Here is a 16,523-nt window from a genome sequence, read left to right on the forward strand (position 1 = left end):
CCCATCATTAGTGTCAGTGGGAGGAATAGTGTCCCCCATCATTGGTGTCAGTGGGAGGAATAGTGTCCCCCATCATTGGTGTCAGTGGGAGGAATAGTGTCCCCCATCATTGGTGTCAGTGGGAGGAATAGTGCCCCATCATTGGTGTCAGTGGGAGGAATAGTGTCCCACATCATTGGTGTCAGTGGGAGGAATAGTGCCCCATCATTGGTGTCAGTGGGAGGAGTCGGTGTCTTTGTGATGTAAAACGTTTTTCTCCTCCTCTCTCCTCTGTAGAGTTCGGTGTCTCTGGGGAGTGAAGTAGACCTCTCAGATTTTGCCATCCATAGGTCTACAGACCGGTTGCTGGATGCAGGTCAGGAATCTCCTGCTGTGGAGGTAAGTTCTGTGACTGGTGCTCTTTAATAGGACTGTGTAAGGAAATGTCCCCGGCGGGTATTTCCCTGACTCCAGATAAAGGGGGTTCCGTTCATCTCCTAGGTCTTGCTGTCCAGCTGCTCCGTCTGTCCGGCCTGCTACTCTCTTGTCTACGATGAGGACATCATGGCCGCCTGGACGTCCGACGACTCCAACCTGAAGACCGTGTGTTCCTTCTGCGGGCAGCACTTCGTCCCGTTCCTCAACGTGAAGATCACCGACCTGCACAAGCAGCGGAGGTAAGTTTAAGGGGGATAGCTTCAGGGCCACCATTGGAAATCATGTGGGGGGGACATACAACCTACCTGGCAGGTTCCCATAAGTACCTGGCTCTCGTTCTCCACACTCTGATGGTAGAACTTGTAGAAAAGTTAAGCCGGCTACTCGCTGCCTTCCATAAAATGCCAAGTCTGTATTGGCTTCATAATGAAACACAACTGTCACAAACTAACGGCATAGACGAAACACGTTGGTGTGTGACAGTTGTGTTTCATTATGTAGCCAATACAGACTTGGGCTCCATAATGAAAGGCAACTGTAACAATCTAATGCGTATGTAGACAATACAGACTTGGGCTGCATAATGAAAGGCAGCTGTCGCAACTAACGCGTTTCGGCCTAGACGACACACGTTGGTGTGTGACAGTTGTGTTTCATTATGTAGCCAATAGAGACTTTTTTTATGAATGATAGCCAGTAGCTGGCTTGACTTTACTACAAAATCTTGCAAATACCGAAGAGTTGCGCCACCTTCTGTAATTCCTGTAAAACTCCCTCCCATAATGCACCAGTGATTGTGTTGTCCAATAGAACGTCGCGCAGCATGTGTACCTTCATTCCTCCCTTTCCTCCACTGCCAATCGATGGTGGATAATGGTTGAGATGTGGTTGGAGGAAGTTGGTTTCCGCCAGGTCTGGGTCCCACTGCTGACCCAATAGGGGCTCGTACCCCTCACCCCACCCCACCATGAGGGGCCCGTAACCCACCCCACCATGAGGGGCCCAGTAAAGCTGTTCAGAGATGTGGACAATTCCGGGAGAGATTCCCCAAGATAGAAGGGAGAAGGACTCTTCCCATTGTATTAAAGCTTCTTGTTTCTCCTCTACTTTCCGCAGTACGTTTGATGGTTCCTCCGAGGTCTCCACCGATGGAGGTTCTGTGAGCCGCGGACCGGTTCTAAGTGACCGATACCAGTGTCTGGTCCTAGACGAGACGGAGACCAGCGGTCATTGTAACGGGTTCCCCAGCGTCCAGGTAACATTCAATGACTGAGGGGAGGGCTGCATAGTGCCCGGGCACAGTGCTGTGGTCTGTCGGGTTATACTGCCACCTACAGGAGGACTGGGAGTACTCTGCCTGCTGATAGTGGAGGATAAGCAGAAACACTGGGGGAGGGGAGACTGAGGAAATTACACCTTCTACAAAGTTACAATGTACAGTCTGATCACTGGGGGAGGGGAGACTGAGGAAATGCTTCCTCCTGCCTGCAGCAGACTGATGACATCATTGCAGCCTAGACACAGTCACTGACTTTAACCCATAGATGGTTTTCTTAATTAAGAAAAGGTGAAGCTGACGCAGCAAAAATGAAATGAGACTTTTCCCAGCAGAGCTGAAGACTTCCATCCTCTTAGGACACTATCGATAATCAGAGGCATGCTGGGAGTAGGAGGGGTTATCCTGAAGCTGTGTCCAATCCTCTCCTGTAGGTGGCAGTATAACCCAGTGAAGGACCTCCTGTGTTCCTCTCTGGTTGGTGTAGATTGGTCAGGAATTCCTTCATGTGAAGCTGATGACAGGTCCCCTTTAAGGGGAGGGTATGAGTTGTGATCACATGACCGGCTTGTGTCGCCCCCCTCAGCAGCGGCCCAGCGCGGCGGACTCGGAGATGGTGACGGTGGCGTATCTCTGCCCTCTGGTGCTACGGAAGGAAGTAGAGAGCCTGCTGGAGAACGAAGGGAGCGACTTCCTGTGCCAGCCGGAGCTGGTGAACAGCCACCCAATCATCTACTGGAACCTGGTGTGGTACTTCCAGCGCCTGGCGCTGCCCAGCAACCTCCCGCACCTCATCCTGGAGTCCAAACACGTCCGGCAGCCCTCACAGGTGGGTATGAAGGTCCTAAGCTTTTCCCCCTCCCCCCACGTTGTGGTCCCCAACTGTTCCTAGGGACCGTGAGACCAAACAGTGTCATTGGCTGGCACAGTGGTCACATGTTGGAGAGCCGGTTCCCAACCATTACTAAAGGCCAGGAGAAGGATCACGTGAGCGCTGTCATTGGCTGTCGCAGTGGTCACATGTTGGAGAGACGGTTCCCAACCATTACTAAAGGCCAGGAGAAGGATCACGTGACCGCTGTCATTGGCTGTCGCAGTGGTCACATGTTGGAGAGCCGGTTCCCAACCATTACTAAAGGCCAGGAGATGGATCACGTGACCGCTGTCATTGGCTGTCGCAGTGGTCACATGTTCGGGAGTCGGTTCCCGACCATTACTAAAGACCAGGAGACGGATCATGTGAACGCTGTCATTGGCTGTCGCAGTGGTCACATGTTCGGGAGTCAGTTCCGTAGGCTCCTGGTCCTTTGACAGCTCGGGTCACAGAACCCTCGGCCACCCATGGTGTGAAGTAATGTCATGACGTCACTCAGACCCTCCTAGATCATAGAGGCGATCAGAGATGATGGAGTCTCTGGTCACCTCTATGGCCAGCCGTGCACACCGTCGGATCGTTTCTCGGGCGCGCCGGTAAAAAACGGTAAGCCCTCCCCTTTGTATAAAGACCCCAATAAAGGGTTACGTGACGTACGCCAGTCATAGGAGTAACATGCTGACGGGTGATCTTTCCTCCCTGCAGGTCCCGGAGAACCCCCATGTCAGCGTGCGCCTGTTATGGGACGTCCTGGTGCAGGACCCGGACCGCTGGCCCCCGATGTACGTCCTCTGGAAGCTGCACAGTGAGTATGAGGGATGGACGGGAGGATGTGCAATCATGTAGGTTCCCTGGCCCCGCCCCTTTTTGTTCTTTAAATTTCGGTTATTTCAATCATAGAGGTTCCCTGGCCCCGCCCCTTTTATTGGATTTCAGTTCCTGCACTCATGTAGGTTTCCTGGCCCCACCCCTTTTATTCTTTATATTTCGGTTCTTGCAATCATGTAGATTTCCTGGCCCCACCCCTTTTATTCTTTATATTTCGGTTCTTGCAATCATGGAGGTTCCCTGGCCCCGCCCCTTTTATTCTTCTGGATTTTTGTTCTTGCAATCATAAAGGGTTCTCTGGCCCCTCCATTCCTAGAGGATCCCTGACCGCGCCCCTTTTATTGGATTTCAGTACTTGCATCCATGGAGGTTCCCTGGCCCCGCCCCTTTCGCTCGTTGGATTTCAGTTCTTGCAGTCATGGAGGTTCCCTGGCCCGGCCCTTTTCGCTTGTTGGATTTCAGTTCTTGCAATCATGGAGGTTCCCTGGCCCCGCCCCTTTCACTTGTTGGATTTGTTTTTGCAATCTTGGAGGTTCCCTGGCCCCGCCCCTTTCGCTCGTTGGATTTCAGTTTTTGCAATCATGGAGGTTTCCTGGCCCCGCCCTCCAAACTAGCAAGACATTTTGATATTTGCATAACTCCTCCCACTGCAAAGGCTCTGTGAGGTCTTTAGGAAGATATGTGCAGCATCCTGCAAGCCCCTCCCACCAGCCATGGCCCTTGTTCAGGCACTTCCTGTTAGAGGGTGACGACACACACACACCCATTTGTCCTCAAGTGTTGTCACCCGGGGTTCCGACGGTGACTACACGTGGCTGTTTCAGCTCAGATTATACAGACCGTTGTCACCCTCAGGGGATCCGCCCTGAGAAGTGCCATCGCTGGAGTGCCTGGAGACAGGAAGTGGCTGCAAAGAGGCTGCAGGAGATCAGCAGAGAGATGACAGAGGTTATTGACGTTGTTACTACTACAGTCAGTAATGAGAATGTTCCTCCCCCTCCAGGGAATCTCCCCACCCACATCCACGGCTGGCGCTCCCACTCCCACCCCTTCACCCTGGAGTTCCTGGAGAAGGTCCTCAACTTCATCGGTCTCTTCGAGGTCCATAAAGCCATCTCCCTGATCCTCTCCGTCCTACAGGAGCAGAACTCCCCCCCACAGGTCCTGCAGAGGTACGTCCGGGTCATCAACACTCTCTGAGTACAGAGTTCAGAGACAGGATCAGAGACTGCAGACATTGTAGAGGAGATAATCAGAGACTGCAGACATAATACAGGAGATGATCAGAGACTGCAGACATTGTAGAGGAGATGATCAGAGACTGCAGACATAATACAGGAGATGATCAGAGACTGCAGACATAGTACAGGAGATGATCAGAGACTGCAGACATAGTACAGGAGATGATCAGAGACTGCAGACATAATACAAGAGATGATCAGAGACTGCAGACATAATACAGGAGATGATCAGAGACTGCAGACATAGTACAGGAGATGATCAGAGACTGCAGACATAGTACAGGAGATGATCAGAGACTGCAGACATAGTACAGGAGATGATCAGAGACTGCAGACATAGTACAGGAGATGATCAGAGACTGCAGACATAGTACAGGAGATGATCAGAGACTGCAGACATAGTACAGGAGATGATCAGAGACTGCAGACATAGTACAGGAGATGATCAGAGACTGCAGACATAGTACAGGAGATGATCAGAGACTGCAGACATAGTACAGGAGATGATCAGAGACTGCAGACATAGTACAGGAGATGATCAGAGACTGCAGACATAGTACAGGAGATGATCAGAGACTGCAGACATAATACAGGAGATGATCAGAGACTGCAGACATTGTAGAGGAGATGATCAGAGACTGCAGACATAATACAGGAGATGATCAGAGACTGCAGACATAGTACAAGAGATGATCAGAGACTGCAGACATAATACAGGAGATGATCAGAGACTGCAGACATAGTACAGGAGATGATCAGAGACTGCAGACATAATACAGGAGATGATCAGAGACTGCAGACATAGTACAGGAGATGATCAGAGACTGCAGACATAATACAGGAGATGATCAGAGACTGCAGAGATCAGATATTATGTAACTGATATTTGAACTGATATAATTGATACATTGTTTCCTCTAAACCTCCCCTCCCCCTCTCTTCCTATAGGGGGATCTACAGAGAGATGTTACTTCTCACACTGGCTGCTCTGGGGAGGGAACACATGGATATAGGTGAGTGACCCCCCTACCACTTCCTGTGTCACCCCCAAGCTACATCCTGCAGTTCAAATGCAGGTCACCAATGCCGAGTAATCAGCAGTGGAAAATAAGGGGTTGGGCTCTTTTTTTTTTTTTTTTTTGTAGGTGGGAATAAAAAAAATGCGGGCCCCCGGGAATTTTATGGTGTTAGTTTAAAAAGAAAAAATGTTAATGGGAATTAAAACGTTATCTTTGTCCCCCAAACAGCCGCGTTCGACAGCAAGTACAAGACGGCGTGCAAGAAGCTCGGAAACTCATTGGGGAAAGAGGAACTGCGCAAGAGGCGGGCCCTTCTCCCGGGGGCCAAAGCCCTGGACTGCCGCAAGACGTTTGGTGCAACCCTGGAATGCTAGGCCCCCCGCCTCCATCGCTCGCTGTTTTTGAAAGTGCAATATATGGAAGAAAAGAGGGGGAGGAGTCTCCATTCTCATCATCAAAGACTGGATGAGGCAAACAAATTGGAGACCCCGCCCCCTGATGCAAAAGGGAAGGGGCAGAGTGTAGACAGAAAGACGCGGCGTGAGGACAAGCTCCACTTACATCCCACACCGCCCTCTCATCCTCGCCGTCCGCCCATTTACAGGCCGGAGACACGCCCCCTAGGAACTGAAGAAGCCACTATGAATCACGAAACCAGGGCATCTCGCCAAATCCGCATCAGTCAGATACGCAGCGCCAGGAATGGGGGGCGTCCAACCAGAATTCTCTCTCCAGTCCTTCTAACTTTTTTTTTTTTTTTTAATGCTGCATTGAAACTGTAAGGGAGGCGGGTCTTAAGGGTTCATGTTACTTTATCCGAGAATCCTAAAGTGTTCCGCGGGGGGGGCGGGGCAAGAGTCCAATGGAATTTTCGTTTTTTTTAGTTTTAAGAGGTCAAGACGAACGATCAGGTTTGCGGTACATGTAACATTTTTTAATGCTGCAATGAAACTGGTAAAGGGACGGAGCTTTAGGGTTTACTTTACTTTTGCCGAGAAAAACATTGTCCCGCAGGGGCGGGGACAAGATGCCAAAGGAAATTTTTTTTTTTTTCTTTTAGTATTAAGAGGCCAAGATGAGCGATTGGGATCCACAGTGCTTGTAACATTTTTAATGCTGTGATGAAACTGTGAGGGCGGCGCTTTAGTGTTCACTTTACTTCTGCCGAGAACCCCAAAGCGTTCCGTGGGGGCGGGGCAAGATGCCAAAGGAATTTTTTTTTTCCTTCTTTCAGTATTAAGAGGCCAAGGTGAGCGATCATAATAACAGTGTGCTGATTAAAGGGGTGTTTTGTCCAATGAGGTTTAAAATATGGGGCTGCTAGGACTTCCGAAAATACTACTTGCCTGGCAGTGTGTGGGTGTGGCCTAGCACTTCACTAACCTGGCAAAAACATGCAGCAAGCAAAAAAAAAAATCAGGAGACACGCTGAATCATTTCTGTATTTGTTCTGGGTCCTTGACTTGAAGCTGAAGTGTGTGCAGGACAGCCAGGCAGCTGGCATTTTCAGCGAGACGGAGATTAGCAGCCTGCATTATTATCCAATAACAGACTTCCGAAAAGGTTACAATTTCCCTTAAGGTTCAGGTTTACATGCTATCACTTATGCTAAAACAGCCCTATTTTCTTTGATGTTTCTCCTCATGGGTTGGGCCTGACATGTCTTGGATTATGAGATCCACCCCCAGGGAACATTGACAGGTGCTAAGCAGTAAAAACACAGTTTCCATTGTGGCTACTAGTTGGTGCTGTCTGACCTCCCACCCACCAGCAGCTTGTTTTTCATGCCTTTGCTTATGCTGAAAGAGCCCCACCTACAGTTAATTATTTTCCTCATGGGTGGGGCCTGACATGTCATGGATAATGAGATCCAGCCCTGGGGAACTAAGCTGTCAAGATGCAGCTAGCTACTGTCTCTAATCTCCCACCCACCGGTAGTTCCGGTTCTGGTAGAAGCTTGGTTTTAATAACTATTACTTATGCTAAATGAGCCCCATCTCCATTTAAGGATACTCCTCATGGGTGGGGCTTGACGTGTCATCAATTATGAGAGCCACCTCTTGGGAAACATTGCCAGCTGCTAAAGCAGTAAAATCGGTTTCCATTGTGGCAGTTTGCACTGGTAATTCACCACTTGGTTTTCATGCCTTTGCTCATGATAAATGAGCCCCACCTACAGTTAATTCTCCTTATGGGTGGGGCCTGACATGTCTTGGATTATGAGATCCACGCCCAGGGAACATTAACAGGTGCTAAGCAGTAAAAACACAGTTTCCATTGTGGCTACTAGTTAGTGCTCTCTGACCTCCCACCCACCAGCAGTTCACCGCTTGTTTTTCATGCCTTTGCTTATGCTAAAAGAGCCCCACCTACAGTTAATTATTTTCCTCATGGGGGGGGCCTGACATGTCATGGATAATGAGATCCATCCCTGGGGAACTAAGCTGTCAAGATGCAGCTAGCTACAGTCTCTCATCTCCCACCCACCGGTAGTTCCGCTCTGGTAGCAGCTTGATTTTAATATACTTTTACTTATGCTAAATGAGCCCCATCTCCATTTAATGATACTCCTCATGGGTGGGGCTTGACATGTCATCAGTTATGAGAGCCACCTCTTGGGAAACATTGACAGCGGCTAAGCAGTAAAATCACAGTTTCCATTGTGGCAGTTTGCACTGGTAGTTCACCACTTGGTTTCCATGCCTTTGCTCATGATAAATGAGCCCTACCTACAGTTAATTATTCTCTTCATGGGTGGGGCCTGACATGTCATGGATTATGAGATCCACCCCTGGGGAACATTGACAGTGGCTAAGCTGTAAATATGCAGCTAGCTAGGTCTCTGATCTTCCACCCACCGCTAGTTCAGCTCTGGCAGCAGCTTGGTTTTAATGCCTTTCTTGTTTTGCTAAATGAGTCCCACCTCCCATTTAATGATACGCCTCATGGGTGGGGTTTGCTATGTCATTGATTGTGAGATCCACCTCTTGGGAAACATTGACAGCTCCTAAGCAGTAAAGTTGTAGCTTCCATTGTGTCTTCTAGTTACTGTTTTTTGACCTCCCGCCTGCCAGTAGCTTGGTTTTCATCCTATCCCATATGCTAAAAAAAGCCCCACCTCCATTTATTGATTCTCTTCATGGGAGGGGCCTGACATGTCATGGATTATGAGATTCATCCCTGGGGAACATTGACAGCTGCTAAGCAGTAAAAACTGTTTCTAGTGCGGTTGTGGGTAATTCAATGCTTGGTTTCCATGCCTTTTTTAAATTATGCTAAAAGAGCCCCGCCTACAGTTATTATTCTCCTCATGGGTGGGGCCTGACACAGATTATAAGATCCAAACTTGGGGGAACATTGACAGCTGCTAAGCAATAAATATGCAGCTAGTTATGGGTCTCTGACCTCCCACCCACGGGTAGTTCAACTCTGGGAGCAGCTTGGTTTTAATGCCTTTTACTTCTGCTAAATGAGTCCCACCTCCTATTTACTGATACTCCCCATGGGTGGGGCTTGACATTTCATTGGATATGAGATCCACCTTCTTGAGAAACCTTGACAGCTGCTAAGCAATAAAGACGCTACTTTCATTGTGTCTGGTAGTTGCTGCTCTCTGACCTTCCACCTGCCCAGTAGCTTGATTTTTCATCCTAACACTTAGGCTAAAAGAGCCCCACCTCCGTTTAATGATACTCCTTGTGGGTGGGGCTTGACATGTCATTGATTATGAGATCCACCCCTGAGGAACATTGACAGCTGCTAAGCAATACAGATGCAGCTAGCTAGGGATCTCTGATCTCCCAGCCACCGGTAGTTCAGCTCTTGCAGCTGCGTGGTTTAAAAGACCTTTATTTATGCTAAATGATCTCCACCTCCATTTTAATGATACTCCTCATGGGAGGGGCCTGACATGTCATGGATTATGAGATTCATCCCTGGGGAACATTGACAGCTGCTAAGCAGTAAAAACTGTTTCTATTGTGGTTGGTGGTAATTCGCTGCTGGCCAGGGCTTGGTTTCCATGTCTTTTTTAAATGATGCTAAAAGAGCCCCGCCTTCAGTTATTCTCCTCATGGGAGGGGCCTGACATAGATTATAAGATCCAACCCTGGAGAACATTGACAGCTGCTAAGCGGTAAAGACACAGCAGCTTTCATTGTTTCTGCTAGTTGCTGGTCTCTGACCTTCCACCTGCCAGTAGCTTGGTTTTCATCCTATCACCTATGCTAAAAGAGCCCCACCTCCATTTAATGATTCTCCTCGTGGGTGGGGCATGTCATTGATTATAAGATCCACCTCCAGGGAACATTGATAGCTGCTAAACAGTAAAGTTTCCATTATACTGCTAGTTACTGACCTGGCAGTGGCTGGGGAGAGGGGGGGTGAGCTAACTGTGGACCGCATATGGCTGCAGATAACAATAATTAATAGGTCGCAGAAGCATCATGCAGTCACACTGGCTCCTCCTACATTTAAAAATGGCTTCCCCTACACCAAAAAAAAAAAAAAAACCCCTTTAATCCGCTCACAGAAATAGATGGAAAAAACCATCCAATCGCTCAAGCCAAGGATCGGTCTCCACGCTTACCTCTGCGAGTCGCCAACCGCCAAAGCCGCGTCCTTTCCTGCCCCGCGTTATTCCTGTGACTCCATGTCTAAAGGGCCCCTCTGGAGGCAGGCCACACCCACAGGCTTTCTTATGCCTCTTCGGGTTCCCAGCTCCACCCACCTGGCAGACTCTTAAAGGGGAGATCCCCCCCCTCAGCTGGATTTCCGGAGGGACATTAGCGCCCAGTGAAGGGTTTCCACCTGTAAGGGAAATCTTTTTTTTTTTTTTGAGCACAGTGACCCTCAAATCATATTTTTTTTTTATTGGTTCGGGGCGTTTTTGCGCCCGTTTGCGCTGCGTTTTGGTTTTACATGGTCAGTATTAACAGATTTTGTATATTTTTTTTTTTTTCCTTTTATTTATTTAATGTATGTGGGAGGTCTCGTCCTGCGGGGAGGGGGGGGGGGTGCCGTTCCAGTAAATGAGACGTCATCGCGTCCGCTGTGCAGTATTACTTGGAGTGGGGAGGGGCTAGCTACAGAAACACCCCCTCCCCCTCCCTTTTTTTTTTTTTATATAGTGGGATCTTCCAAAGTTAGCCACGCCCATTTCAATCTGGTTGTACAATCTCTGTGTCCTGTGAGAGCCCGCCTCTGTTTTATTCTCTAGCCAATCGGGGCCCTTCGGAGATCGTCCAATCAGATTGAGACGTCGGCTCCGTCACATGAGACTGTGAGATGGGGGGGGGGGAGCTCCGCCCATTGTAGCATCTTTGTACATATTATTTTTTTTTATTGGCTCCGGACATCAATCTCATGTTTACGTCTCGTTTACCCGTTTTGCAGATTTTATCCTCCGTCGGTCATAAAGGGATCTTCTGTGTTTTACTTCCTGGTTCCGGGTGTCCGGGCGCCTTCCCTTCCCCCATAGTGTTCAGTATTATGTCGGGGTGGGGGGGGGGGGGGGGGCACTTTAAGTCTGGAGCTTTTTATGTGTCAGACGTTGCTGGAAATAAAAAGTATTTGCTTCATTTCTGGTTGTCGTGTGTGTTGGCTTGGTGGGAGGGGGGTGTGCCCCTTTAAGAAGTGGGAGGGGGTGTGCCCCTTTAAGAAATGGGAGGGGGTGTGCCCCTTTAAGAAACGGGTGACAACTCTGAGGTTGGAGAGGCATGTGACCCACCAGGGCTGCCTGAGGGAGGAGGGGAGGAGGCGGGGTTACCAGGTGGGACTGCACTTGAATCCGTGCAACCTCCCTCTTCAAACCACGGGAGGCGGGGCTGGGAACACATCAGCTGCATTGTTATAGGCTGAGGTTTGGAGCTAATCGGAGGATGAGGATGTTACAGGGAACACTGCCAGCCGGAGGCCTGGGGAGGGGGAGGGGGGCGTACTGGGAAGTGAGAGGTGTGCAGTGGGGGAGGGGCATTACAGTTAGGGGTGCCGTGGGGGGGGGGGCATTATAGGTGCAGTGGGTGGGGTATATTCAAATTAAGGGTGCAGTTATGAAGGGTCATTATAATTGGGGGTGGAACATTACTGTTAGTGGTCCAGTGTGGGGGCGTTATTATTGGGGGTGCATTGAGGGAGGGGAACTATGGTTAGGGGTGCAGTGGGCAAGGAGCATTATAATTGGGGGGCAGCATGGGAGGGGCATTATAGTTGGTGCAGTGGGGAGGGGCATTATTATTCGGGGGGCAGCGGGGGAGGTTCGTTATAGTTGGGGGTGCATTGGGGGAGGGGCATTATAATTGGGGGAGGGGCATTATAATTGGGGTGTAGTGGGGGAGGGGCATTGTATTTGGGGGGGCATTATAATTGGGGCGTAGTGGGGGAGGGGCATTGTAATTGAGGTGTAGTGGGGGAGGGGCGTTATAATTTGGGTGCAGTGGGGGAGGGGCATTGTATTTGGGGGGGCATTATAATTGGGGTGCAGTGGGGGAGGGGCATTATAATTGGGGTGCAGTGGGGGAGGGGCATTATAATTGGGGGAGGGGCATTATAATTGGGGTGCAGTGGGGGAGGGGCATTATAATTGGGGGAGGGGCATTATAATTGGGGTGCAGTGGGGGAGGGGCATTATAATTGGGGGAGGGGCATTATAATTGGGGTGCAGTGGGGGGAGGGGCATTATAATTGGGGGAGGGGCATTATAATTGGGGTGCAGTGGGGGAGGGGCATTATAATTGGGGGAGATTTGTTCAGTATTAATGAATGTAGATCACTTTAGCCCCGCCCCCTTGTTTCCTGGAGGGGGCGGGGCTGTGGGGTTTTCCCCTGGAGGAGCAGAAGGGGGCGTCCACCAGGAGAGGTGGGCGGGGCTGACTTGCAGGGGCGGTCCCGGGTGTTGCGCCCTGGAAGCGGCGTCCAGCCTGTCACTCACCCCCGCCTCCTGTCACTCGATATCTGCATACCTCGCCCATTGGTGAGAACACCTGTCTGTCACGACTCGTGTCCGCCCCCTGCGTCACTTCTCCAAGGAGCCGCCAATCCGGGTTGACCCCGCCCACCAAGCTCCACCTCCCGTCCCTGACTTATGGTTCCCTCCTCCCCCCCCCCATAGTGCGCCGTCTGCCTCCTCCCGCCAATCCCCGGCCTCTCCGCGGACCTGTGGGCGGGGCTCCGCCCCCCCTTGGCTCTCCTCCAATCAGAGTCATTGTTTGCAGGTGCCGCTGCCAGAGCCGCGAGGAGCCCGGACACGGCGGCCAGGTGAGCCCGGGGATCCGAGGCCTACAGCGGGGGGTCCTGGAGGAGAGGAGAGCCGGGGGGGCCGGGGCGGTGGGTGAGGAGCTCCGGGGAGGAGAGAGGAGCGGACAGCCGGCCTGAGAGAGGAGAGGAGCCGGGAGAGGCCTGAGGAGAGGAGAGGGGGAGGGGAGAGGAGGATACACACCGAATTCTACCCACCGAGAGGAGAGGAGATTATGTGGGAGATGAGGATATCCAGGAAAATAATAGAGATGAGTATAGAGGAGATGAGCATGGAGGAAAATATAGAGGAGGATATAAGGAGATGAGTATAGAGAGGAGAGGAGTATATAAGAAGGCTATGGAGAAGAATGTGGTGGGAAATATAAGAGGAGATTATAAAAGAGTGGAGATGAGTATAGAGAGGAGAAGTATAGAGGAGATGAGTATAGAGAGGAGAGGAGTATATAAGAAGGCTATGGAGAAGAATGTGGTGGGAAATATAAGAGGAGATTATTAAAGAGCAGAGAGGAGATTATGTGGGAGATGAGTAGAGAGGAGAAATATAGAGGGGATACAGAGGAGGAGAAGAGAGGAGATTATGTGGGAGATGAGAATATCCAGGAAAATAATAGAGATGAGTATAGAGGAGATGAGCGTGGAGGGAAATATAGAAGGGTATAGAGGAGGATATAAGGAGATGAGTATAGAGAGGAGAGGAGTATATAAGAAGGGTATGGAGAAGAATGTGGTGGAAAATATAAGAGGAGACTATAAAAGAGTAGAGAGGAGAATATAAAACAGTATAGATGGAAAATAATAGAGGAGATTATGTGGGAGATGAGTATGGAGGACAATATAGAGGAGTAGAGATTGGAAAATACAGAAAAACACTATAGAGGAGATGAGTATAGAGGGAAATGTAAAAGGGTATAGAAGAGTATGGAGAAGAGTATGGAGAAGAATATAGAGGAGATGAGTAGAGAGGAGAGGAGTATATAAAGAAGAATGTAGTGAAAAATATAGGAGGAGATTATAAAAGAGTATAGAGGAGATTATATAAAATACTAGAGGAGTTCAGTAGAGAGGAGATGAGAAGACTATAAGGAGATGACTAGAGAAGAGAATAAAGAAGAGTATAGAGGACAATATCAAAGGGTATAGAGGAGTATGGAGAAGACTATAGAGGAGATGAGAATATAAGAAGATGAGTATAGAGAGGAGAGGAGTATATAAGAATTGTATGAAGAAGAATGTAGTGGAAAATATAAAAGGAGATTATAAAAGAGTATAGAGGAGATTATGCGGGAGATGAGTAGAGAGGAGATCAGAAGAGAGGAGAAATATAGAGGAGACGAGTATAGAGGGAAATATAAAAGGGTATAGAGGAGAATATAGAAGAGTATGGAGAAGAATATAGAGGAGATGAGTAGAGAGGAGAATATAAGAAGATGAGTATAGAGGAGCATAGAGAGGAGTATAATGAGAAGTGTATGAAGAAGAATTTCGTGAAAAATATAAGAGGAGATTATAAAAGAGTTTGTAGGAGAATATAAGGAGATGAGTATGGAGGAGAATATAAGGAGAGGAGAATATAAGGAGATGAGTATGGAGGAGAATATAAGGAGATGAGTATGGAGGAGAATATAAGGAGATGAGTATGGAGGAGAATATAAGGAGATGAGTATGGAGGAGAATATAAGGAGAGGAGAATATAAGGAGATGAGTATGGAGGAGAATATAAGGAGAGGAGAATATAAGGAGATGAGTATGGAGGAGAATATAAGGAGAGGAGAATATAAGGAGATGAGTATGGAGGAGAATATAAGGAGATGAGTATGGAGGAGAATATAAGGAGATGAGTATGGAGGAGAATATAAGGAGAGGAGAATATAAGGAGATGAGTATGGAGGAGAATATAAGGAGATGAGTATGGAGGAGAATATAAGGAGATGAGTATGGAGGAGAATATAAGGAGAGGAGAATATAAGGAGATGAGTATGGAGGAGAATATAAGGAGAGGAGAATATAAGGAGATGAGTATGGAGGAGAATATAAGGAGAGGAGAATATAAGGAGATGAGTATGGAGGAGAATATAAGGAGAGGAGAATATAAGGAGATGAGTATGGAGGAGAATATAGAATCGCATGGAGAAGAATGTGGTGGGAAAAATAAAGGTGAATATAAAAGAGTGGAGATGAGACTATAAAAGATGAGTATAGATGAGATTATATAAAATACTAGAGAGCAATATAAAGGAGATGAGTATAGAGGAGATAAGTAGAGAGGGGAAGGTATAAACGTGTGGAGAAGAATGTAGTGTAACCTATAAGAGGAGATTATAAAGGAGTATAGAGGAGCAAGGATGGGAATATATAGAAGAAGAGTATAAAGGAGATAAGTATGGAGGGAAATATGAAAGGGTATAGAAGAGTATGGAGACTAATATAGATGAGATGAGTAGAGAGGAGTATATAAGAAGAGTATAAAGGAGATGAGTATAGAAGAAAATATAAAAGGGTATAGTGGAGGGTAGAAGAGTATAGATGATATAAGAAGATGAGTATAGAGAGGAGAGGAGATTATAAGAAGTGTATGGAGAAGAATGTAGTAGAAATATAAGAGGAGAATACAGAGGAGATTGTAGAAAAGGATATAGAAGAGTACAGAGAAGAATATAGAAGAGGCAGGTATGGAGGAGAATATAAGAGATGAGTAGAGAGGAAAATATAGAGGAGGTTATGTAGGAGATGAGTAGAGATGAGGAGATGAGTAGAGAGGGGATGTTAGAAGCGCATAGACAAGAATATAGTGAAAAATATGAGAATATAGAAGAGCATAAAAGATAATATAGAAGAGTATGGGGGAGAATGTACAAGAGTATACGTGATAATATAGACGAGTATGAAGGAGAATATAGAGGTGTATTGGGCAAAATGTAGAAGAGTATGGATGACTATATAGATGAGTATGGAGAAGAATATAGAAGAGCAGGGAGGAGAAAATAGATGAGTATAGGAAATAATATAGAAGGGTATAAAGCAGAATATAGAAGAGATTTTAAAAAAGTGGAGAGTGGAACATGGAGGAGAATATAGAAGAGTATTGAGGAGATTATAGAGGGACGTGGAGGAGAATATAGAAGAGTATTGAGGAGATTATAGAGGGACATGGAGGAGAATATAGAAGAGTATTGAGGAGATTATAGAGGAACGTGGAGGAGAATATAGAAGAGTATTGAGGAGATTATAGAGGAACGTGGAGGAGAATATAGAAGAGTATTGAGGAGATTATAGAGGGACATGGAGGAGAATATAGAAGAGTATTGAGGAGATTATAGAGGGGACATGGAGGAGAATATAGAAGAGTATTGAGGAGATTATAGAGGGACGTGGAGGAGAATATAGAAGAGTATTGAGGAGATTATAGAGGAACGTGGAGGAGAATATAGAAGAGTATTGAGGAGATTATAGAGGAACGTGGAGGAGAATATAGAAGAGTATTGAGGAGATTATAGAGGGACATGGAGGAGAATATAGAAGAGTATTGAGGAGATTATAGAGGAACGTGGAGGAGAATATAGAAGAGTATTGAGGAGATTATAGAGGAACGTGGAGGAGAATATAGAAGAGTATTG

The 16,523-nt window shown here is 47.8% G+C and overlaps 2 protein-coding genes across 3 annotated transcripts in view; one reads left to right on the plus strand and one right to left on the minus strand.

Annotated features, from left to right (window-relative positions):
* Positions 1-6,669, plus strand: part of DENND4B (DENN domain containing 4B) — a gene marked incomplete at its 5' end in the record, with an annotated part of 29,069 nt that extends 22,400 nt beyond the window's left edge. Inside the window, 8 exon segments of one of the 2 annotated variants that reach the window (XM_073608657.1) lie at positions 277-378; positions 481-656; positions 1,534-1,672; positions 2,280-2,522; positions 3,273-3,372; positions 4,399-4,567; positions 5,585-5,649; positions 5,884-6,669. In XM_073608657.1, coding sequence (XP_073464758.1) covers positions 277-378; positions 481-656; positions 1,534-1,672; positions 2,280-2,522; positions 3,273-3,372; positions 4,399-4,567; positions 5,585-5,649; positions 5,884-6,029 — 1,140 coding nt within the window. 2 annotated transcript variants of the gene reach the window in all.
* ILF2 (interleukin enhancer binding factor 2) overlaps positions 1-16,523 on the minus strand; it is a 341,977-nt gene that overhangs the window by 272,997 nt on the left and 52,457 nt on the right.

The sequence above is a fragment of the Aquarana catesbeiana genome, linkage group LG13 (assembly GCF_042186555.1).
Source record: "Aquarana catesbeiana isolate 2022-GZ linkage group LG13, ASM4218655v1, whole genome shotgun sequence".
Classification (NCBI taxonomy): Eukaryota; Metazoa; Chordata; class Amphibia; order Anura; family Ranidae; genus Aquarana; species Aquarana catesbeiana.